At 38.5% G+C, this 26,537-nt stretch overlaps 1 protein-coding gene across 1 annotated transcript in view; it reads right to left on the bottom strand.

Annotated features, from left to right (window-relative positions):
* The window catches only part of LOC784305 (ATP-binding cassette sub-family C member 4-like), a 251,837-nt gene that overhangs the window by 8,753 nt on the left and 216,547 nt on the right, over positions 1-26,537 (bottom strand). Inside the window, exons 27-29 of the mRNA XM_059892172.1 lie at positions 16,629-16,801; positions 15,935-16,040; positions 9,930-10,064 (exon numbers count right to left, since the gene is read on the bottom strand). Coding sequence (XP_059748155.1) covers positions 9,930-10,064; positions 15,935-16,040; positions 16,629-16,801 — 414 coding nt within the window. The remainder of the gene's footprint in view (positions 1-9,929; positions 10,065-15,934; positions 16,041-16,628; positions 16,802-26,537) is intronic.

Here is a 26,537-nt window from a genome sequence, read left to right as displayed (position 1 = left end):
TTCTAACACCATATGCAAAAATAAACTCAAAATAGATTAAAGATCTAAATGTAAGACCAGAAACTATAAAACTCCTAGAGGAAAACATAGGCAAAACACTCTCTGACATAAATCACAGCAGGATCCTCTATGACCCACCCCCCAGAATATTGGATATAAAAGCAAAAATAAACAAATGGGACCTAATTAAACTTAAAAGCTTCTGCACAACAAAGGAAACTATAAGCAAGGTGAATAGACAGCCTTCAGAATGGGAGAAAATAATAACAAATGAAGCAACTGACAAAGAATTAATCTCAAAAATATACAATCAACTCCTGCAGCTCAATTCCAGAAAAATAAACAACTCAATCAAAAAATGGGCTAAGGAACTATACAGACATTTCTCCAAAGAAGACATACAGATGGCTAACAAACACGTGAAAAGATGCTCAACATCACTCATTATCAGAGAAATACAAATCAAAACCACAATGAGGTACCATTTCACGCCAGTCAGAATGGCTGCTATCCAAAAGTCTACAAGCAATAAATGCTGGAGAGGGTGTGGAGAAAAGGGAAGCCTCTCACACTGTTGGTGGGAATGCAAACTAGTACAGCCACTATGGAGAACAGTGTGGAGATTCCTTAAAAAAACTGGACATAGAACTGCCATATGACCCAGAAATCCCACTGCTGGGCATACACACCAAGGAAACCAGAAGGGAAAGAGACACATGTACCCCAATGTTCATCGCAGCACTGTTTATAATTGCCAGGACATGGAAGCAACCTAGATGTTCCATCAGCAGACAAATGGATAAGAAGGCTGTGGTACATATACACAATGGAATATTGCTCAGCCATTAAAAAGAATGCATTTGAATCAGTTCTAATGAGGTGGATGAAACTAGAGCCTATTATACAGAGTGAAGTAAGCCAGAAAGAAAAACACCAATACTGTATACTAACGTATATATATGGAATTTAGAAAGATGGTAACAATAACCCTGTATACGAGACAGCAAAAGAGACACAGATGTATGGAACAGTCTTTTGGACTCTGGGAGAGGGGGAGGGTGGGATGACTTGGGAGAATGGCATTGAAACATGTGTATTATCATATGTGAAATGAATCACCAGTCCAGGTTCGATGCATGATACAGGGTGCTCAGGGCTGGTGCTCTGGGATGATCCAGACGGATGGGTTGGTGAGGAAGGTGAGAGGGGGATTCAGGAATGGGAACATATGTACACCTGTGGCAGATTCATGTCAATGTATGGCAAAACCAATACAATATGGTTAAGTAATTAGCCTCCAATTGAAATAAATAAATTTATATTAGAAAAAAAATGAGAGTGACAAAGAGATGGAAGAAATTATTACAGATTTTATAATTCAAAATAAGGAGAGATTCTTTAAAAATTTTATTTATGAGGAACTTTTAATATAGGTTAATAAGTTGTTTCCTTTTAAAGACAAGGAATTGAAAGAGCATGACCTAAAAGCCATGTTATTCATGCAAATTTTCTGCAAGCTAATTGAGTGTTTAAAAGGTTTTTAAGATTTTGCAAGATCTCAAAAATGATTGTTTAGAAAAGTTTTCTCACAAGCAGCCAAATAAAAACCCTTAATTGAAAACTTAAATCTTTGGTTAAAATGTGTAAAAACAAATTATTTTAAAATGTCTGTTTGTAAGAATTAATATGCATAAGCATATTTTGTGTTTTGTGCACAAATCTAAAGATATCACTTTTATTGTCATTGTGATTAAATTGTAAAAAGCAATAATCCTAAAGTGGTATGAATTAAGTTGTTTTAACTACTAATTTTGTATTTCAGCATAACCCCACAGGAGCAAAAGAGTGAACTTTTAAGTTCCAAAACAATAGCAGCAACCAGACAAAAAATTGTTGTGATGAAATAATTATAAAACGCTTGTTAGGGCAGCAAAAGAGACTCAGACATAAAGAACAGACTTTTGGACCCAGTGGAAGAAGGCGAGGGTAGGATGATTTGAGAGAATAGCATCGAAAAATATACATTACCTTATGTAAAATAGATGACAGTGGGAGTTCGATGCATTAGCAGGGCACCCAAAGCCAATGCTCTGGGACAACTTAAAGAGATTGGGTGGGGAGGGAGTGGGAGGGATTCAGGATGGGGGTGGAGGAACACTTGTATACCTATGGCGATTCATGTTGAGGTATGGCAAAAAACATCACAATGTTGTAAAGTAAATATACTCTAATTTAAATAAATAAATTAACTTTTAAAAAATTAAGCAAAATATAGAGGTTAAAATATCCTTAAATATTTGAAGATAAAACACAATTTAAATAACAAATTTGGTGGTAGAAAGGAAAAAAGGGAACTATGTTTTCAATGTTTATAATGTGGAGTCAATAATAACAAAATAAACTATTCCTAGAAGAAATGAAAGCAACACACATACAATAGTGAACAACAACAACAACAAAAAAACAGACTGCAAACTAAAAGGTTTAAAAAAAAAGACAACACTTAAAACTGAAAGGATAACATAAAAGAACTCATGTAAAACATACCTATAAGGGCTAAGATTAAACTCAGAGCTAAACCTAACTACTTCTCATTGCAGGAGACACATCTACAATCTGATATTTAAAGACAATTAAAGACATATCAGGCAAATGAAAACAAAGTGAAAACAGAGGACTCGATTTTAGTCTTGAACTAGCTTGAATTCAGGCAAGAAACATTAAAAACATCAAAGAAAGGCACCTCAAAAATAGTGGAAAATATAATTCTTAGTGAAAACCCAAATCATGAATATTTGTGGACTGAAAAATCACTGCATCAAAATTATCAAAGCAAAAATGATAAGAACTAAAAAATGAAACATGGTACAAGGTGAGACTAATTCACCTAAGTCCAAGTCACATCAAAGGAACCAAAATAAAGAAGGATAGAGAAAACCTAAGTAATGAAATTAATAACTCAATCTGATTACAAATTAAACTCTGTATCTTGGATTCCCTGGTAGTGCAGTGCATAAGAATCCGCCTACCAAAGCAGGGGACACAGGTTTGATCCCTGATCTGGGAAGATTCCACATGCCACAGAGTAACTAAGCCATGTTCCACAACTTCTGAGCCTGTCCTCTGCAGCCTCTGAGCCACATATACTGAGCCCACACAGTGACTACTGATGCTCAAAACCCTAAAGCTTGTGTTCCATAACAAGAGAAGCCACTGAGAATGAGAAGCAAGCATACTGCAATGAAGAGTAGCCTCTGCTCACTACAACTAGAGAAAGGCTGCATGCAGCAATGAAGACCCAGCACAGTCAGAAATAGAGTTAAAATAGTTCATCTTTTTAAATGCTCAAAGAACATTCACAAAACTTATCTATATACTAGAACATGATAAATTATTAACAAATACACTTTCTGGGTGAAAATAGTACAGATAACTTTTTAATCACAAAGCAATGAAATGAGTAAAATAAAGAGTAAATTAGAAAACAAATCAATGTAAAAAATCCTCTATACCCAGGAAATTTTAATGACCTCCTTCTCAAATAATTCTTGGACCAAAGAAGAAATGAAAGCCAAAATTATAGAAATCTATAAATAAAAACCTAACTATAATGAAAGGGCTACACACCAGCCCATAGGATATAACTAGAACAGTATGCAGAGAGAAGTTCACAGCCTTAAAATGTTTATATTAATAAATAAGAAAAAATAAAAATAAGCACATTCAAGAAGTGAGAAGTGACAACAAAATAAACAAAAGGGAGTGTGGAATTTTTTAAGATAAAAAACAGAAAGTGATAAATTATATTAAAAAAAAATACAAATAGTAAGTGAATTTGGGAGCTTCTTCTATGGGGGAAAAAGCACCAAACTGTAACACTTAATTAGAAGGGGAAATGAGGAGTAGGGAATAGAGAAATCATAAATATTATGTAGCCATTACAAAGAACAACTATGCACTGATATAATCTGAGGTATTATATTAAATGAAAACAACAAGGAACAGCCACCATTTGTGCTTAAAAACAGGAAGGGCGTATCTGCACAATTCTTCCTGATGCACAGAACACTCAACAGAACAGCCAACAGTGGAGCTGGGGCTCCACCTGGGGAGGGGCTGTGTGATGACAGGAGTGGAAAGTGATTTACTTTTCATTCATAAATTTTAAAGAATTTATTTTTAAAACTGAAGTTTTAAAATTTTATAGCATTAGATGTATCATCTCTTTAAAAGCTAATTATTAAAAATACATTTTATTTATTTTGAGTCTCTAAAGCTACTCAGAAGAACTGTAGGTGCATTTTCCTATTATTGGGAAGTAAGGGTTCACTCTAAGCCTTTTAAAAAAATAATCCCACTTTTATACTGTAAAACGCTCTATAGTCTCAAAGCACCAAAGCATCTGCTCTTTCATCTGATCCTTGTGAAGAATAACTGTGAAGAAGCCAGGCAGGGATGTAATCTCTGCTCTACATACAGGTGAGGATCTGAGGCTCAGAGATCTTGGGCGACACAAGGCCACATGGCTGCTAAGTGCCAACTCCATTTATTCAAATTGGCCCAGGCTCCTAGATCCAGGATGAGGGTTTCATAACTTTTGGGTTGTATCTGGTGATAACACAAATAGAAAAAATGAAAAAAACAAAGAAAATTCAAAAAATCTCAATCAGGTCTGCTTCATCACAGAAGAAAATGAATAATAGCTTTCATCCTTTGTTATGGGCTGAATCCTGTCCCCTCAAATTTTATATGTAGAAGCCCCAACCTTCCCCTATGCACGGAATCTCAGCATGTGACTCCATCTTGAGACAGGGTCTTTAAAGAGACAATAAAGTTAAAATGCAGTCATATAGGCAGGTCCTAATGTAATCTGACTGATGTCCTCATAGGAAGAAGAGATTAGGACACAGGCACACACAGAGGAAAGACCACATGAGGACACAGAGAGAAGATGGCGTCTCCAAGCCAAGAAGAGAGACCTCAGAGGAAACCACCCTACTGACGCTGTGATCTCAGACTTGCAGTCTCCAAGGCTGTGAAGTAGTACATTTATGTTGTTTAACTCTCCTATTCTTTGGTACTTTCCCATTCCAGTGTTCTTGCCTGGAGAATCCCAGGGACAGGGGAGCCTGGTGGGCTGCCGTCTCTGGGGTCACACAGAGTCGGAGACAACTTAGCAGCAGCAGCAGCAGCAGCATGGCAGCTCTAGCAAACTAATGAACCCTGCAGCTTTATATTTCTAGAAAGTACTTTCTCTACTGTTTTATGGATCATCTAAAAGGGTCAATCAGACAGTTATTGAGCTTGCCTGCACCAACATTTTCAGAGAAGCAACTACATGGTCAAGAAAATGTGATTTGGAAGCACCTTCTCCCAGATGTTGAGTTTTCTTTTCAAATGAATGAATTTTATTCTATTAGAGTGAAAAGCTTTTTGACTTAGGCTAATGTTCCCAGTGTTACAGCTCTGAACCATGCATTGATATCTGATGCATGCACTTAAAAAAAATTGACAATCTGATACCTTGTTCACCTAATAAGACCAAGCATATGCAGAAAGAATGTCTAAAAGATACTCAGCTGGATGGGGAATCAGGAAATATATTTCCTTATGTTTTCTGCAGAGGTGACCTGAACCAGTGGTCGGGCTGAAATCTAAGAGAAACTAATGCTTTGCCACCCAATGAACTTGGGTGATGACCCAACTTGGCTATCAATTAAAGAAGGAGCAGCATTCTCAGACTCGATACAAAACACAGAACCTAGGGCAGCACCCAGCCTTTCTGCTTCCTGGACCACCTCTGTGACCTTGTGCTTAGTCACTCAGTAGTGTCCAACTCTTTGTGACCCCATGGACTGTAGCCCCCCAGTTCCCTCTGTCCATGGGGATTCTCCAGGCAAGAATACTGGGTTGGGTTGCCATTCCTTTCTCCAGGAGATCTCCCCAACCCAGGGGTCAAACCCAGCTCTCCCACATTGAAGGTGGATTCTTGACCATCTGAGCCACCAGGGAAGCCCTCTGTGACCTTGGTGGCTTAGTCACTAAGTCATGTTTGACTCCTGTGAGCCCATAAACTGTAGCCCACAAGGCTCTCCTGTCTCTGGGATTTCCCAGGCAAGAATACTGGAGTGGGTTGTCATCTCTTTCTCTGTGACCTTATGTGTGAACAAATCTCTTCATCCATGATGTGGATAAAAAACAACCATCAAGAGGATTAAGTGAAATAATACATGTGAGAACTATGTAAAACAATTGTAAAGAACAATACAAACATAACTTAGTGATATTGTTAAACTAGGTGCAAGATTATAGACCACAATCATGAGATTTCTATAACCCATTTCTGTTTTTGTATGTATGTTAAACTTGATTTGAAAGACATACTGAAAAAACAAGTTTCTAATTCTGTAGTATCTGCTGCAAACTAGCAAAACAACCAGTTACATACATCAATTCCATCTTCCTTCCAAGGAGTCTTAGTTTCCTCATCTGTAAAATGACCGTGGTGAACTCTGTTATTAAATATTTGGACCTATCTAAAATTCCCTGGTCTATTTTCTCATTACTCAATTTTGAAAAAGATAAAATGACAACACATTTTTTAAATGAAGACTGACACACAGGTGAGGACACGTCCTTTTGATGTGGAATGCATAAGGTCAAAGGAACAAATGTTTATAAATTCCTGACTTCTTTGTGACTACTTATTCAAGGAATCACAAATGATCATCAGGCCTTAGCGGGGAAGCTCTGACTGGGAGACACTCTAGTACAGAGGTCCCCAACCTTTTTAGCACCAGGGACCAGTTTTGTGGAATAGTTTTTCCATGGATTGGGCTGGGGGATGGTTCTGGGATGATTCAAGTGCATTCGATTTATTGTGCTCTTTATTTCTGTTTTGTGGCAATCTTAGGATATTTCACCTCAACTTTTGGGTTAAAGTTCATGCTCCTATGAGAATCCAATGCTGCCACTGATCTGACAGGAGACAGAGCTCAGGGTATATGCAAGCAATGGGGAAAAGCTACAAACACTGATTAAGCTTCGCTTGCTCACCTGCCACTTACCTCCTTCAGTACTGCCCAGTTCCTAACAGGACATAGACCAGTATTGGTCTGTGGCCTGGGGGTTGAGGACCTCTACTCTGGTAGGTAAAAACGCTCTGTGAGTTTCAGGAATTAAAAATAAATCAGGGCTCCAAGTACAGCTTCTCTATATCTGCACACAATATAAGTACTTATGAAAAGTTCAGAACACAGACTTCTCATCCCTATACCAAGAATTGAATTCTGACGCTGCCAACTCTTCAGCCAGCTCGATAACACTGTGCAAATTCCAACCCTATGAAAAGTAGAAGGTACTACTCTTCATCTCTAAGGAGAAGGAATGAGGCGAAACGGTGACAGGAAATTTGAGCTACATTTTAGATAAATCTCTCACATAGAAATACCATTCAGTTCAGTTCAGTCACCCAGCCATGTCCAACTCTTTGCAACCCCATGGACTGCAGCATGTCAGGCTTCCCTATCCATCACCAATTCCTGGAGCTTGCTCAAACTCATGTTTATTGAGTTGGTGATGCCATCCAACAATCTCATCTTCTGTCATCCACTTCTCCTCCTTCCTTCAATCTTTCCCAGCATCAGGGTCATTTCCAATGAGTCAGTTCTTCATATCAGGAGGCCAAAGTACAGGAGCTTCAACTTCAGCATCAGTCCTTCCAATGAATGTTCAGGACTGATTTCCTTTAGGGTTGACTGGTTGGATTTGCTTGCAGTCCAAGGGACTCAAGAGTCTTCTCCAACACCACAGTTCAAAAGCATCAATTCTTTGGTGCTCAGCTTTCATTGCAGTCCAACTCTCACATCCATACATGACTACTGGAAAAACCATGCTTTGACTAGATGGACCTTTGTCAGCAAAGTCATGTCTCTGTTTTTTAATATTCTGTCTAGGTTTGTCATAGCTTTTCTTCCAAGGAGCAAGCGTCTTTTAATTTCATGGCTGCAATCACCATCTGCAGTGATTTTGGAGCCCACTGTTTCCGTTGTTTCCTCATCTATTTGTCATGAAGTGATGGGACTGGATACCATGATCTTAGTTTTCTGAATGTTGAGGTTTAGGCCAGCTTTTCACTTTCCTCTTTCACTTTCATCAAGATGCTCTTTAGTTCTTCTCTGTTTTCTGCTATAAGGACGGTGTCATCTGCGTGTCTGAGGTTGTTGATATTTCGCCTGGCAATCTTAATTCCAGCTTGTGCTTCATCCAGCCCAGCATTTCATATGATGTACTCTGCATATAAGTTAAATAAGCAGAGTGACAATATACAGCCTTGACATAATTCTTTCTCAGTTTGGAACCAGTCTGGTGTTCCTCATCCAGTTCTAACTGTTGCTTCTTGACCTGCATACAGATTTCTCAGGAGGTAATTAAGGTGGTCTGGTATTCCCATCTCTTGAAGAATTGTTCACAGTATATCTAACAGAAATACTGTGAGATACTTGGAATATGTTTTTAAGAGATATTTAAAATATTACACAAGTAAATTTATTCTTTACAAGTGAAAAATCTGGGAAATGCAAAGTACAAAGTATGAAGAAGTAAAAACGCACCTATAATTTAATGATCAGAGATTTAGTTTCAATGGGGAAGCCTCACCACACACAGTTAGAAGCCTCATCCCACCTCAAGCCATGCATCTCAAGGGGCAAGAGCACCAGACCATCATTCCCTCCTTCCATCCTTCCATCAACCCCACTCTCACCTTGTTCCGGAAAGAATTATAGGCAGCTGCATGACAATGACTAAGTTCCTTAAACCAGACCTCAGTGCAGGCATTCTTGCCATTTCTTCTTGTTCCTCTTGTCGTAACCACAGAAACCCAAGGCCATGAAGTCAGCAAAGCAAAAAATATCAAAACAGGAACATTTTGACTGGGACCAGGGGACCAAAATGACCAGGGATAACATCATGGAAATAGCTATCCTAAAAACAAAGCAACTATATGTGACAGCCGTCATATAGGCACCCTAAAACTTTTCTTTAAATACACCTGCTGTCTCTTAGAAGGCAGGATGATAGTTCTTAAAAAATTAGTCTGCTATCCTACTCATTTGCTAGCAAATTAACAAATTTCTTTCCTTATTCTTTGAAACTTGCCTTCATTATTCTCATTCAGCATTGGAAACAAAGACTAAATTTTTCAGTACAAAACCACATGACCTGAGTGTTACCCATCGAGCCCCTTCCTCACACCATGCACAGTGCTTAGTGCTTCACACACCTCATCTCTGAGAAAGTGCTCTGTAAACCTTCAGATACCATTCAGACTACAGTGTGAAGGTATTGTGAGCTCCTGATTTGTCCTGATGACAATTTCATTTTCCATATGCTAGAGAAAGCATGGGGGGCAAATGCACCTAATTCAAAACAACAAAGAATTAGAGAGAAAGTGTCAGTATCAGGCAGGAGTTTTATTTACAGGTCAGAACACAGAAGAGACCTACACCTTTCCCTGGAAGATTTTCCTAGAATCAAAATACTCCAAATTTTTTCCCTTAAACTCTCAAATTTCCTGGATATTCTTTGACAGAACTTGTATCACAAATGTGCTGAGCACCAATCAGAATGAATGTGAAAGGTCTGCAAAATGGGTGTCCTGTGCTCTGTGAGAATCTGAACCCAGAGTCTAAATGTGTGCCAAGTCCAATCCAAAATCTCTCTCAGGTGCACGTGTATGCACACATCCTGACCCCATCCCCACTGCTTCTGCAGAGTCCCAGCAGACCTGGCTTCCACCTGCAACATGTAAAGATCCATTCATGAATCTTTGTCTCTGGAGGCGTATGATTGAAAAGGACACAGAGAGCTTGTGTGAGGAGTGAACTGTGGAGATAAATTTTAATTACAACTCCCCACAGTGGGCTCACCTGTTTTGCTGTTTCAGTGAGGGCAGCGGCCTTCGCCTTGCCCAGTTGTTGCACCATCTTGTAAAACAGGCCGTCTCTATTTTGCAGCAAAACATATGGCTCACCATATTCTTCCAGTCTTCCTGAATCCAAAACCTGTTAAGCAGCAGAAGGAAACCTGTTAGTACACAACATTTCACAGTAACTTATTATAACTCCAACAATATTTCAGAAAGGGGCAGGACAGGGAGAATACAGAGAATCTATTTGGGTGGTAAGACTGGCTGCTATTTAAGTAGTTTGATTACCCTAGTTTACTAGTAGATCAAGCCCTAACCCAATGTTTTTCTATTATAATGTTATAGGAATAGAAGAAAATCAAAGTTTTAGACTATGATTACAGGCACTTAGCAATCTATATCATTTCTATTCTGCCAAAGGCATTTGGGGTTGTTATGATTAGTTAGTATTTTTAGCTTTCAGACTCTAAGATTTGAGGGTTGTTTATACAGACATTCAAAGCTGGGAAATTTCTTAATTCAAGAAAATCAAACTCAATTTATCTAAAAAGTGCAGTTGCTGCTGCTGCTGCTGCGCTAAGTCGCTTCAGTCGTGTCTGACTCTGTGCCACCCCAGAGACGGCAGCCCACCAGGCTCCCCCGTCCCTGGGATTCTCCAGGTAAGAACACTGGAGTGGGTTGCCATTTCATTCTCCATTGCATGTAAGTGAAAAGTGAAAGTGAAGTCGCTCAGTTGTGTCCGACTAGTAGCGACCCCATGGACTGCAGCCTACCAGGCTCCTCCCATCCATGGGATTTTCTAGGCAAGAGTACTGGAGTGGCTTGCCATTGCCTTCTCCGAAAAAGTACAGTGGTATCATATAAATCAGACAACAGTGACCTGACAGCAAATTAACTGTCAAGTTGGTTTAAAAACACTGAGCAAAACTTGGGAAAAAAGTAAATGCTTCCAGATTATGTCACCTCTTTGGGGCTGAATCCCTTGTCAGTGAGGTTAAAGTGCTTCTGAAAGTTGGTTTTGGTTGTAGTTTATCATCCTGAAAGTGAAAGCCTGACAAAAAAGAGTTGCTACATAAGCAGCTTTTTTTTTTTTCATAAGCAGCTTTAGTATAATCGCTCTGCATTGAAGAAATATCTAGAAATCCAATTTTCGCTTTGAGTAAGACTAAAGAAGCAATTTTTCCAGGAGTCATGTATGCATGTGAGAGTTGGACTATAAAGAAAGCTGAGCACTGAAGAATTGATGCTTTTGAACTGTGGTGTTGGAGAAGACTCTTGAGAGTCTCTTGGATTGCAAGGAGATCCAACCAGTCCATCCTAAAGTAGATCAGTCCTGGGTGTTCATCGGAAGGACTGATGCTGAAGCTGAAACTCCAATACTTTGACCACCTGATGTGAAGAGCTGACTCATTTTAAAACACCCTGATGCTGGGAAAGATTGAGGGCAGGAAGAGAAGGGGACGACAGAGGATGAGATGGTTGGATGGCATCACTGACTCAATGGACATGAGTTTGGGTAAATTCCAGGAGTTGGTGATGGACAGAGAGGCCTGGAGTGCTGCAGTTCATGGGGTTGCAAAGAGTCGGACATGACTGAGAGACTGAACTGAACTGAAGACTTTGTACTAGCTTTATATATAAATTAAACAAATATGCCCATAAGCATAAATATTTCCCCTACTTTCTACTGCAATTTTTATTACACTCAGGCTCAAATTATTTACTGTGTACCTCTTATATATTCACAGAAAAATAAAACAAATCTCATTTAGCTTTCAAGATTAATAAAGAGTTAAGTAACACATAGGCAAAATACATTTGAGGAACACAAAATTTTTTTTCATTAATTTCTGAATTATTCAGCAAATATTTATTACACATTTAATTGCATTCCTGTCATTATGCTAGATGTTGTGGAAGAGCCAAACACAAGTAAGTCACAGCCCCTGCCTTCAGGGAACCTGTACTGAGAGGAGAGAGAGAAGGAAATCCTCAAATGTCTACAATGCAAGAGAAAAAAAAAACGTAAAAAGGAGTTTAGTAACAGAAAAGATGACTTCTGTCAGAGGTTCTGAGCATGAGCTTCAAGGAGGAGATCGGGCATTGAACTGGGCCTCAAAGAATGACTAGATGTGAACATGCAGAAGTGGGGGTGGGTGGGTGGACAATGGTCATTCCAGACACAGGGAATAACCTAGGTCAAGAGAGCTGGAGGAGAGACTGGCATCTCCTTAAGTGCAGGGTATGCAATCTCCCTTGTTTGGTGTTGCATCGTAGGCCCCTGGCATTGTACCTGACAGGTAACAGGCACTTAATACATGCTCACTTGAAGTTAAATGAAAAGGAAACTAAATTCAGGGCATGAATGAGTGACCACCCAATGGTGTAATCTGTCAAGACTATAGGATGAGATCACGGGGTTTGGAGAATGAGTCCAGCTGGCATGGGGAATAGCTAAGGATTAGGATGGTCCTGGAGGACCACATGCCCAAGATTGATGACTGTGGCCAAGAGGGAGAGTGAGAGGGGAAATGAGGGAGGGACAAAGCAGGGTTGAGGATTGAAACTCATTTACATCAAATATTGGAATAAAAGAAAGAAAAAGGACAGTCAGAGAGGAGGGAGAGTCGAAAAGAGCAAGAGCTTAGTGCAGCTCAGACTCATGTCAGGCCACAAGAGCTGAGATGGGACCCAGACTGAAAAATGCCAGGAACAGAATTTTACCAACTTAGCCTTTACATTTACGGCTTTGATCAAAGATTCCAGATATTTCAGAACAAATCGACATAAACAACTATAATTTTTTTCTTTGTGTACAGAAAAAATAGGCATAGTATTAACTTTTTATTTTATTTTTTTTATTTATTTATTTATTATTTTTTTTCCTAATTTTATTTTATTTTTAAACTTTACATAATTGTATTAGTTTTAAAACCCTTTAATCTTGAAATTAAAAGTCTCCTGTAATCTCCAGGTATATCTCCACTCTTCCCGTAACTCAAGTTAAACTGTAAAGTAAACCACACATTCAATTCGGTGTGATAAGAATCCCTCAACTCTTAACCCCAATGAATACCAACCTCAAATTGCTTGTCACTCTCTAGTAGGTTTAGGAAAAATGCATTATATTATCTGAGTCAGTTATATAAGCGCAATAAAGATGTGTTTATCTGGCTTCTGTATCTGCTGATATTCCAGCTAGTTGTCCTAGACATAAAACTTAAATGGACCCAATGCAAGATAATTTAATTCGTTTTTATTGGTAGGATGCCTTCAATAACAATGGGGTGGCTGCAGGGAGAGGTGGAGGGCAAGGACAGGGTGAAAGAAAAACCTGAAAAAGGGCTTGAAACAGGTAAAGTTCACAGCATCATTCATTTACTGTAGAAGAAATGAGAACAGTATGGAAATACAATGTTGAGAGATAAGAATTAACAAAGTGACAGGTAAAGAGTAGAAGGAAAAGGTTACTTTTCCAATTAGCATTCAAGAACACTAAAGGTGCTCCATGCTAAACATCTCTGGATTCTAAGAGTCACTCTTCTACAATCTTGGATTGTCACCTGGTCCCTCACAAACTCTGCAGGAGAAGCCTGCTTTCTACTGAGATGTTCTTGTCCTGTGACCAGCTGCACTGCTTGGAGCCTAGAGCATCCCTTTGGTTGGCAATCCCCTACTCCTGTCATCTGCCTCCACAGAGCTCACTTCTGTGCATGTTCAGCTCAGGGGAGTGAGGCTACAGGCACTGCCTCAGTGCTGACAGTCTGGTATCTATTCAGTCCCCACTGATGATCCCACCTGACAATGCATGGGGAGGAGGGTGGGAGGTGATTTTCTAGAAACTGCCCAAGAAGTCAAAAGCTCCATTATATCATTGGACATAAGGAATTGAGGTATTACTGACCATTTATTCCTGATTACTACCTGTTTAGTGTGGACCGTCAAAATCACTGGTTAACTCCATCTGCTGCCCCTTGTGCATTGTGCAGGCCTTCTTTATCTATTTACTTCATCACTAATCACCATCAATTGTATACTCTGGAGTCTTGTGATGACTAGTATCTATACAGTGGGTGAAATAAGCTCATTGACCCAGACTAGGTTAGCCTGAAAATACCTTGCTTCTTTTGGGCTTATTTGCTGCCAAAGGTTTTTCCTTTGAGGGATGATTTCCTTGTCATTTAATAAACCACAACCTAAAATCTATTGAAACTCAGCAAGCAACAGAGGGGAAGAACAAAGAGAGAGAGAACAGAAAGAAAAAGAGAGAAAATGAAGGGAGAAAGAAATGGAGGAGATAAAGCTAAGGAAGGAAATATTAAATTACTAAGGAAGAAAGAGCCAATCAAACCTGAAAGAAAGACACTAGACAGACATCCAGAGACAAAAGTTTGGAGCTTGCTGTGTCTGCAATGCCTGGATATATTGTATAAGAGACTTGCTAGTAAAAAAAAGAGAGAGAGAGACTTGCTAGTTCTTCATCTACGGTCACTCAGTCTCCATCTGCCTTTCTTTCTACACTTTCATTTGTGATGCAGAAGTTGTCTCTGCAAATCATTATTTCAGAGGCTCTTTGGCCTGCTGGCCCTTTGTGAGGTTCTGCCAGTAGGGGGCACTAGAGGGAGGAGGAAGGTGGGAAGCAGAGCAAATGGTCTCCCTCCTTTCTGCTACTTCTGCAACATAACCCCAGCTTCTATCAGCACATGGAGAACTAGCCTCATCATGCTCACTCACAAATATGACCAGTAGCTAGACAATGACCGCCCCTTGGAGGTCGCTCAGTCATGTCCGACTCTTTGCAACCCCATGAATTACAGCACGCTAGGCCTCCCTGTCCATCACCAACTCCTGGAGTTCACTCAAACTCACGTCCATCGAGTCAATGATGCCATCCAGCCATCTCATCCTCTGTCATCCCCTTCTCCTCCTGCCCCTAATCCCTCCCAGCATCAGAGTCTTTGCCAATGAGTCAACTCTTCACATGAGGTGGCCAAAGTCCTGGAGTGTCAGCTTCAGCATCAGTCCTTTCCAATGAACACCCAGGACTGATCTCCTTTAGAACGGACTGGTTGGATCTCCTTGCAGTCCAAGGGACTCTCAAGAGTCTTCTCCAACACCACAGTTCAAAAGCATCAATTCTTCCGCACTCAGCTTTCTTCACAGTCCAACTCTCACATCCATACATGACCACTGGAAAAACCATAGCCTTGACTAGACAGACCTTTGTTGGCAAAGTAATGTCTCTGCTTTTTAATATGCTATCTAGGTTGGTCATAACTTTCCTTCCTAGGAGTAAGCGTCTTTTAATTTCTGTACTGAACTGAACTGAACTGGAGGTCTCAGCACTGACTCATAAGGCTTCTTCTCTGAGTCTTAGGTCTGGAGATCTGTCCTAGGACATAGTCATTGCTTCCTAAAATTATTACCCCAGTGATTCACTTTTCCAGTCCTCCAATTCTTATGTAACAAATTTTCTTTATTAAATCCTTTCTGTTTAAATACTTTTTCTCATTAGGCCTTTTCTCCTCAATGACTCCCTTCGACAGCACATATTGTGAATGTCCCAACAACTGGGAAATTCTGCAACTTCACCTAACAACTGCCTGGGAGTCTAATGAAATGCTGTTTTTATTAAGGGAATACAAAAATGCTGAAAGAACTGTGACACAGTAAAAATGACTTTGTTGCACCACTCTGAAATCTGAAGTCTCATTGTGAGTTTGGAATATTTTCATGGTTGGATACCTTAAAAAAACAGCAATTCAAATAAACTTTTAAATGGAAATAGGAAATTACTGTTTCCTATTCCTAAACAATACTGGAATGTATTGTTTAATAGCACATTCTGAAACTACACTTAAGTACCTGAGTTATTGTCAAGGATGAGAGGGAAAAAAAAGAATTAATTAATTAATTAGAAGTTTTAATCAAGTTATACAAGGAAGAATAAATTTAAAAATTGAAGGTAGATGGAAACAATGGAAATCCCATAGGTGAGGGCCTTACCATTATCCTGTCACTGTCAATAATGGTGCTCAATCTGTGTGCGATGGTTAGCACAGTACACTGTGCAAATTTCTCACGGATCTTTTTTTGTATTAACTCATCAGTGCTGGAATCAAAGAATTGCATTTAGTTAAATAAAGACAGGAAAAGCAGACTTAAGACTTAAAAATATCACATGATATTTTTATGCTTTTAAAAATCAATACTTAAGACATAATCCTGCTCTTGAAACACTAAGTATAAAAAGTCTTTATTGTTGTTGTTTAGTTGCTAAGTTGTGTCTGACTCTTATGCAACCTCATGGACTATAGTCCACCAGGCTCTTCTGTCCATGGGATTTCCCAGGCAAGAATACTGGAGTGGGTTGCCATTTCCTGCTCCATGCAATCTTCCCAACCCAGGGGAAAGTCTACTTGGAAACTTACTATTTTTCATAAAGCAATAGAAAGTTGTCTTCCCGCCAAATTGCTTGGAACTATCAGGAGCTGGATTTACAAATCTAGCTCTCTCAGGATGCCTCATAACATTATTACCACATTTTGGTTTCTTCCTCTGTTTTCTGGAATTAATGTTACCAGGAGATGTCTTTGTGGCAAATAGAGCACATAAAAAACATTTCTCAACATCACTAAATATTTCCCATTTACCATATTTAAAATTCAGATTCCACATTTCATGAATCTCAGCTCCATACCTTGGATCCACATGTGCTGTGGCTTCATCAATAATCAATATCTGATTCTTCCTGAGAATAGCCCTGGCAAGGCACACCAGTTGTTTTTGCCCAACACTTAAGTTCAATCCAGATTCTACTAATTCAGTATCCATTTTATCAGGAAGCTCTTCGATGATTTCTTTAAGTTGAACCTGTGCATATAGAAAGAAGAATGACATTTTCTTAAACAAACAACTACTGAAGTAGACAAGCCTCTTAGACATTAGAGCTTTGACGTCTTCAGGACTTCTTATGTATCTTACATGTACAGCCAGGTGATGGGGAGAACTCTTTCCAAAGAGTGTTCACTGAGGAAGATGGTGGAGTCAACTCACGACAAAAAGGTCTCAGTGTCCCCCACACCGACTTAAGGATTAGTTAAGAAAGTCTCTCAAAAAACTAAGCTATCTCTCTCAGTACGATTTGAACAGAAAAGTTAAAAGGACCCTATGGATGAGTCAAATATCCCAAAAATAGATTTTGCAAAGGAGTTACTACACTTGAGCTCCCCTAGTAGTTCAGATGGTAAAGCGTCTGCCTGCAATGTGGGAGACCTGGGTTCGATCCCTGTGTTGGGAAGATCTCCTGGAGAAGGAAATGGCAACCCACTCCAGTATTCTTGCCTGGAGAATCCCACAGACGGAGGAGCATGGTAGGCTACAGTCCATGGGGTCGCAAAGAGTCGGACACGACTGAGCGACTTCACTTTCTACTACACTAAAGTAAATTAAAAACATATATATATTGATTGTAGGAAGTATGGTTCTCCAAATATATAATCTTCTCAGCACTTCACCATTTTGGAAGGTCCAAATGTCTAAAAAAAATAAATTCAAATAATGGCAAATTGTACCTCATAGATCAGTAAAACTAGAGCTATTTTGGTGATGATTCTTTCTCATGTTTAATCCCATAATTGTGAACAAGTCAAGTGCATTTTATTCAGTGTTATAATTTTGAAAAGTTTTTTTCTTGAACAGTAATTTATTTACTATATTATTTTAGTTTCAGGTATACAGCAAAGTGAATCAGATTATTTTCCACTGTAACTTACTATCAGTCAGTTCAGTTTAGTCACTCAGTCCTGTCTGACTCTTTGCCACCCCATGGACCGCAGTGCACCAGGCTTCCATCAGTGTCCATCACCAACTCCCCGAGCCTGCTCAAACTCATGTCCATCAAGTCGGTGATGCCATCCAACCACCTCATACTCTGTCCTCTCCTTCTCCTCCTGCCTTCAATCTTTCCCAGCATCAGGGTCATTTCAAATAAGTCAGCTCTTTACATCAGGTGGCCAAAGTATTGTAGTTTCAGCTTCAGCATCAGTCTTTCCAATGAACACCCAGGACTGATTTCCTTTAGGATGGACTGGTTGGATCTCCTTGCAGTCCAAGGGACTCTCAAGAGTCTTCTCCAACACCAAAGTACAAAAACATCAATTCTTTGGGGCTCAGCTTTCTTAATGGTCCAACTCTCATATCCACACCTGACTGCTGGAAAAACCATAGCTTTGACCAGACAGATCTTTGTTGGCAAAATAATGTCTCTGCTTTTTAATATGCCATCTAGGTTGGTCATAGCTTTTCTTCCAATAAGCAAGTGTCTTTTAATTTCATGGCTCCAGTCACCATCTGCAGTGATTTTGTAGCCCAAAAAATAAAGTTTCTCACTGTTTTCATTGTTTCCACATCTATTTGTCATGAAGTGATGGGACCAGATGCCATGATCTTTGTTTTTTGAATGTTGAGTTGTAAGCCAGCTTTTTCACTCTCCTTTTTCACTTTCATCAAGAGATGTTTTAGTTCTTCTTCACTTTCTGCCATAAGGGTGGTGTCATCTGCATATCTGAGATTATTGATATTTCTCCTGGAAATCTTGATTCCAACTTGTGCTTCATCCAGCCCAGCATCTCACATGATGTACTCTGCATGTAAGTAAGTTAGCAGGGTGACAATATACAGTCTCGACATACTCCTTTCCCAATTTGGAACCAGTCCATTGTTCCATGTCTGGGTCTAACTGTTCCTTCTTGACCTGAATACAGATTTCTCAGGAGGCAGGTCGGGTGGTATGGTAGTCCCATCTCTTTAAGAATTTTCCACAGTGTGTTGTGATCCACACAATCAAAGGCTCTGGCATAGTCAATAAAGCAGAGCTAGACATTTTTCTGGCACTCTCTTGCTTTTTCAATGATCCAACAGATGTTGGCAATTTGATCTCTGGTTCCTCTGCCTTTTTAAATCCAGCTTGAACATCTGGAAGTTCACAGTTCACTTACTGTTGGAGCCTGGCTTGGAGAATTTTGAGCATTACTTTGCTAGCGTGTAAGATGAGTGCAACTGTGAAGTAGTTTGGACATTCTTTGGCATTGCCTTTCTTTGGGATTTGAGTGAAAAACTGACCTTTTCCAGTCCTGTGGCCACTACTAAGTTTTCTGAATTTGTTGGCATATTGAGTGCAGCCCTTTAACAGCATCATCTTTTAGGATTTGAAATAGCTCAACTGGAATTCCATCACCTCCACCACCTTTGTTCGTAGTGATGCATCTTAAGGCCCATTTGACTTCACACTCCAGGATGTCTGGCTCTAGGTGAGGGATCACACCATCATGGTTATCTGGGTCATGAAGATCTTCTTTGTATAGTTCTTCTGTGTATTCTTGCCACCTTTCCTTAATATCTTCTACTTCTGTTAGGTCCATACCATTTCTGTCCTTTATTGTGCCCATCTTTGATGAAATGTTCCCTTTGTATCTTCAATTTTCTTGAAGCGATCTCTAGTCTTTCCAATTCTATTGTTTTACTTTTTTATTTTCATTTTTCACTTAAGTGAAGTGAAAGTGAATTTGCTCAGTCGTGTCCGACTCTGCCACCCGTGGACTGTAGCCCACCAGGCTCCTCCATCCACGGGATTCTCCAGGCAAGAATACTGGAGTGGGTTGCCATTTCCTTCTCCATTTTTCACTTAGAAGACTTCCTTATCTCTCCTTGTTATTCTTTGGAACTCTTTATTCGGATGAGTATACATTTCCTTTTCTCCTTTGCCTTTCACTTTTTCTCAGCTATTTGTAAGGCCTCCTCAGGCAACAGTTTTGCCTTTTTGCATTTCTTCTTATTGGGGATGGTTTTGAACACCACCTTCTGTACAATGTCATGAATCTCCGTCCATAGTTCTTCAGGCACTATGTCTATCAGATCTAATCCCTTACTGTAAGGTACTCTAGTTGCCTGTGCTATACAGTAAATCCTTGTTGCTTCTCTATTTTATGTATAGTAGGGTGCATCTGTGAATTTCATACTCCTGATTGATCCCTCTCTTTCCCCTTTGGTAACCATAAGTTTATTTTCTATGTCTGTGAGTCTGTTTCTTTTTATACATACATTAATTTGCTTTATTTTTTAGAATCCACATATAAGTGATATCATATAATATTTGTCTTTCTCTGACTTCACTTAGGATGATTTTCTAGGTCTATCCATGTTGCTGCAAATGGCAATATTTCATTGCTTTTTATGTCTGTATAACACAATATGCATACATATACCCATATAAATATATATATATATATATATATATTTATGTGTGTATGTTGCCACATCTTCTTAAAGATGTTGTCTTGTCTGTTGACAGAAACTTGAGTTCCTTCTATATCTTGGCTATTGCAAATAGTGCAGCAATGAACCCTGGGGTGCATGTTCTTTTCAAATTAGTATTTCCATTTTCCCCAGATATATACCCAGGAGTATAATTGCTGGATCATGTGGTAGCTCTATTTTTAGTTTTTTTAGGAACCTCCATACTGTTTTCCACACACCAATTTACATTCCCAACAACAGTGTCTTGGGGATTTCCCAAGTGGCTCAATGGTAAAAAAAAAAAATCCAGCTGCCAATGCAGGAGATGAAAGAAATGTGGGTTTGATCTCTGGGTCAGGAAGATCCCCTGGAGAAGGAAATGACAACCCACTCCAGTATTCCTGCCTGGAAAATCCTGTGGACAGAAGAGTCTGGCAGGCTACAGTTCATAGGGATGCCAAGAGTCGAACATGACTGAGCATACACACACACAGCAGTGTGTTGGAGTTCCTTTTTTCCCACATCTTCTCTAGCATTTATTATTTATAAACTTTTTGATGATAGCCATTCTGACTGGTATGAGTTTGTACCTCATTGTGGTTTTGATTTGCATTTCTCTAATAATTAATAATGCTGAGCATCTTTTCATGTGTCTATTGGCCATCTGTATGTCTTCTTTGAAGAATTTCATAAATGTTTTTCAGTGAAAACTCAGGAAAACAAGACCACAACACAAGAAGTTATTTCCCCCAGACTATGGGTGTAGGTGGTATTTGTATTAATCTATCCTCATAAAATCAAAATTGCAAGATTAAAAAATCAACTTTTTAACTGCCAAAGATAATCTGAAACTATATTGAGTTGCAGGGGTCAATGAATATTTGTTTTGGAGAAATATTATAGATTAAGAACAAAATTCAGACTGTGCTTGAAATTAGAGAACAGAGAGTAAATACACTTCAAATTAAAGGATTAAAGATTGATGAGTGATGGCCAATTAGCATACACAGAATTACAAAGGCAAATTACAAAACACCAGGGTGAGTGGGCAATGTTTTCATGGTATCCTAAATGCTGTAGTACTTCCATGAATGTTATCCTGAATTGCTTTCCTTATGAAAGTCTAATCCGTAGAAATGGGAATTCTGAGTATGGATTAAACATGGTATTAGTATTTAGTGATAGCATGAAAGATATGCAAAATCTGAAGGATAAGATATGGATTATGAGGCAAGTGGCTGCAATGAAAATTATAAAATGAAAGTCAGCTTAATCACCCCCACCTCCGCCACCTCATTACAAGGAAGAGGACTTACTGAATATCCTATGAAACATATTCCATAAATCTAAACTCAAGTGATAGGACTGATAAGAGTGTAACACTGGCAAGACTTTCTCACTTTCCTTCTTAGTTGACTTTGGTAATCCTTGTAAATGCAAATTGGTCTTTCTTAAGACTGACATCATGACTGTGAGGAAATAACCTCAAACCTACTGGTGATTCAGGTGATATCTCATCATTAATCTTGTTTTTTCACTTTCCTTCAAGTTGTCTACATATTCCTGACAAGGAATAAGCTGTTGTGAGGTGAAAATGCTTTCCAGAACACATGGTTTTCTGAGACTCTAATTTCATTTATGGATCAGAGATGGTTGACAATGCTATAAATATGAAGACCTTTTGTAGTGTAATCATATAATCAAGTTATAATTATTTGAATGGAAAAAAGACAAAAGAGACAGTAAACAATAACTAGGAGTTACAACTGGAGAATCTGAAAACATATCAAATAGTGTAATGCAGCGGCGAAGTGAAGTGAAAGTCGCTCAGTCGTATCCAACTCTTTGAGACCCCATGGACAACAGTCCATAGAATTCTCCAGGCCAGAATACTGGAGTGGGTAAACTTTCCCTTCTCCAGGGGATCTTCCCAACTCAAGGATCAAACCCAGGTCTCCCGCATTGCAGGTGGATTCTTCACCAGCTGAGCCACAAGGGAAGCCCAAGAATACTGGAGTGGGTAGCCTATCCCTTCTCCAGCGGATCTTCCAGACCCAGGAATCCAACTGGGGTCTCCTGCATTGCAGGCAGATTCTTTACCAACTGAGCTATCAGAGAAGCCCAATAGTGTAATATTACTATTAAATTTCTTGAGTGAGATATTAGTATAATGTTATGTAGGAGAATGTTCTTGTTTTTAAAAAGTGTATGTTTACGTATTTAGGATGAGTTGCAACTTAAAAAAAATTTCTGCAACTTACTTTCAAACAGTTCAGCAAAATATAGATGATAGAAGAGAGAAAGCAAATACAGGAAAAATATCAACAACTGGTGAATTTTGGTGAAGTTATATATGTGTTCATCATACCATTCCTTGCATATTCCTGTGATTTGAAAGTTTTAAAACAGAAAATTGGGACCTTGAACCTAGACAGCCTAGGCATAAGTCCTGCCTGGTCTGCCAACTGGCCAATTTCCTGAGCTTAATCTATCTTAGCTTCCTAAACTCTAAATAAGACTATAATACTGTAATATTGTAGTATTCCTTCCTTCCTCCTAACATTGTTAGAGTATAATGTGGGTCAGTATGTGTAGAATCTACAACAGAGTTTGATATGAAGAGATCAACAGATATTGCCCATTGTTAATAGTGCTGTCAGCTATCCTCTCCTCATGTTCTACTTTATTCTTCTCCCTGCATGTTTCAATACTGAGACTTTATTTCACACACATTGGTGGTTTGCTTTTACCTTCTCTATAAGAAGATAAACTCCAAAAGGGTAGAGATTTTGTCTCTTCTGGTAACTGTGATAGCCCCAGAATCTGCAACACTGCCTATCCAAAAAACTCTCAATACACATTTGTTGGAAGTATGAATGAAGCAACAAGTGCATCTTATCTTGTGACATAACCTGTTTCTATAAGATAGGAAATAAATCCATACATAATTTTATATAATACTATTTTCTCATTAACTGGCCCCAAGATATCATAATATCTAACTTTAAACTATGGAAACCTTTTTTTAAAAAGTTGGTAATTTAAGAAAAACAGAGAAAATAGAACTATTTGTAATTACATATCTTGTATAGAATAGTTCAGATCATTTTTGAGCTTGGGAAAATAATAAACTACAGCAAAACTGAAAATAATAAGCTGAACTTATAGGACACCTCAGTTCTATCATCATAAACACTTTCAAATAACCTAGTAAATAAACCATCTTTCTCAACCAGGTGCCAATGTCCCTCACAGAAGGTTAACACAGATGTAAGATGGTTTCTACATTTTGTGAACCCTTACTTTTCAAAATGAAAGGCTGGTGTGGGCTGGAAAGAGACAGTGAAATGCAACGGCAAATGGGGAAGAGCTATTACCAGAGCAGAGCCAACAGTAAATTAAGTAAAGGGGGAGCTTGTTCACCTAAATACAAGGCCCTGGGAAATGGGCCTGTGACCTGTCACCATAGCAAGGACTGAATCGCGTGTACAGGTTGCTGATGCCCAGATTTTTGTATCTTGGCTTCCTGTGTGATGAGACATACTTGTATTTTAACAGAGATACTATCAACAGTTCATATAACTGGATGTTTTCTGCACAGTTTTGACATGACATACTATATTCTCAATTGTAAACTCCTGGATCAAAACTGTTTTGTTTTTTTTCAGTGGAAGCAACACACTGCTGATTCCTTTCCAGAGTTTTATCTACTGTGCTCTTTTAATCTTTGAGTGATAAAGTGCTTCATCTTTAAGCACTACTCTATATATTTGTAGAGCTGCTGTTGTTTTTTTAGGTGCTCTAACTTCTAATGAACATTCTTCAGTGTATAGTAAGTTGGCTATTTTTCAGAAATTGAAAAACATATCTTTAACATATTTTGAAAAATAACCATGATGAGAGGGACAGCATCCATAGGGCTATCTCCCTTATGGATGTTCATCTCTAGCAGGAGAGAATGAGGAGGCAGAAATAGAGGACTTTAAAAAAAATTAAAAAGCATCTTTTCCTTTTAGTTACAGTTCTTTTTTTTTAATTTATTATTATTATTTTTTACTTTACAATATTGCATTGGTTTTGCCATACATCAACATGCATCCGCCACAAGAGTAAAATGGGTGCCCTCTTACTCTCAGGTCAACTGTATTAGTTTTGATTGACAGTTTCACTTTGGCTTTATTTATAAAGCAATGACTGGGGTTTTTAATCCACCTAAAAACTGACCTCATTACTTAGACTGAGAAATCATCCCATCATGGTGTTCCTCTAGGAATTATTTCTTTATGAGATTTACATGTTTTCCAGTGAAGATCCGTAAACAATATGTACAAAGGACATAAAGAAATAACTCCCAGAGGAACACAATGATGGGATGATTTCTTACTTTAAGATATATCACTAAAATAATAGGGTTAATTTCAGAAGCAATAACAGAAACCACACACTTCACTTTGTGACATAAACTCATATTTATTTCTGTTTATGGAAAGTTCCAAATGTAGTCTAAATAAATGTAGATCTTAGTATCATGTACCACTCATCATTTTAGAATTGAGAGGCTACTAAATTTTATTTTAATTTTAGCTCCTTCAGATTAATTAACAAGTTAAGGCCAAGTTCTAAGAGAGTTTTTAACAGGATTTGTCTCCAACCAACATTTCTTTTCTGCCCATGGAATAATGTTTTCTAAAATTTTAAAGTAATTTTTCTGAGAATCTCTGAAGAGAGATCTCAAGCTCAGAAATAAACGGGGATATACCAGGGCTTCCAGTTTAAAACGTGTCCCAAATTCACCAGTAAATGCCTCCTATGACCTCAAGAGCAGTCTATCATCCTACCTTTATTTACACTTAATGGTTTATTGTTCTCCCCACCTCTTTTCTTCTAGAATTTCACTGTAGAAAGACATACAAACTTAAGTGAAAGCAGAGGCCCACTGTTTTCCAATTAGGATAAGGTGAAGTAACAGCCTGATTTAGGAAAATAAAATTCCCACAATTGCTGGATGGCAGGGTGGGTATGTAAAGACCCAGTGCTGACAACCTTCAGAAACCAGAATTACTGGCAGGAAATTCTCAGACCTCCAAATCTGCTGACTCATAGTCAAAGGCCCTCTATGAATTACACATCTCAGTGCTATCTCTGGAAGAGTGACACCAAAAGATGAAAACACTGATTCTAAACAACAATGTGAGCAATTGCTTTCTGGAATTTTGACAAAAAAAAAAAAAATTTTAAGAAATAAGATACAATTCTCTAAAATGACAGAAAGTAAATATTCAGTGCCTATTTGTGCAACACATACTTTTTCAAGGCAAAAGACCTGGCTAGGTATTTTCTATGAGAGCCTAGAAGTCTGCCTATTTTTTAGAAGTCTAGGTAGAGTTTCTGCCATCAGTACCTTAGAATAAATTTGCAAAACTAGGGAAAATGCACAAAAATAATTAATATTAAAATTAAAAAAAAAAAAACAAGAGCACCTTAACAGTCAAAATCCTTTTCATGCAAGACTGAGGAGGTTCAAAGTAGTGGGTCAAAGAGAAACATGACATAAATAATAGAAAATCCTCTAGAAATGAACTTAGTACAAAGCCTCAGCAAAAGCTCCAGAGTACTGTGAACAGCATATGCTCTGCAGCATTGAATGATGAAGCTGCTAATGAATAATTATAACTTTTCAACTGTATAATATACCTTTAATAAACTCTTTCTTATGAAATTTCATACCATGTTACTGGCATGATCTCACTTATATTTCTGTTAATAATGAAAAACAACTGATATCTCCACATAGTAGATACTTCCTAAGATCAAAAGAATAAAAATGAATTTTGCAAATTAAGGTAATTAATTCACTAGATCACTAGTAGAATTTTAACACATAATTTTACCTTCTAGTTTAATGTTCTACTAAGGACAAAGAAAGAGGAGAGTGAAAAAGTTGGCTTAAAGCTCAACATTCAGAAAACTAAGATCATGGCATCTGGCCCCATCACTTCATGGGAAATAGATGGGGAAACAGTGGAAAGAGTGTCAGACTTTATTTTGGGGGGCTCCAAAATCACTGCAGATGGTGATTACAGCCATGAAATTAAAAGACGCTTACTCCTTGGAAGGAAAGTATGACCAAGCTAGATAGCATATTCAAAAGCAGAGACATTACTTTGCCAATAAGCTGAACTTATAGGACACCTCTGTTCTATCATCATAAACACTTTCAAATAACCTAGTAAATAAACCAATCTTTCTCAACCAGGTGCCAAATGTCCCTCACAGAAGGTGAACACAGATGTAAGATGGTTTCCACATTTTG

Source organism: Bos taurus, chromosome 12 (genome assembly GCF_002263795.3).
Source record: "Bos taurus isolate L1 Dominette 01449 registration number 42190680 breed Hereford chromosome 12, ARS-UCD2.0, whole genome shotgun sequence".
Taxonomy (NCBI): domain Eukaryota; kingdom Metazoa; phylum Chordata; class Mammalia; order Artiodactyla; family Bovidae; genus Bos; species Bos taurus.
This window is presented reverse-complemented; position numbering and strand designations above follow the sequence as displayed.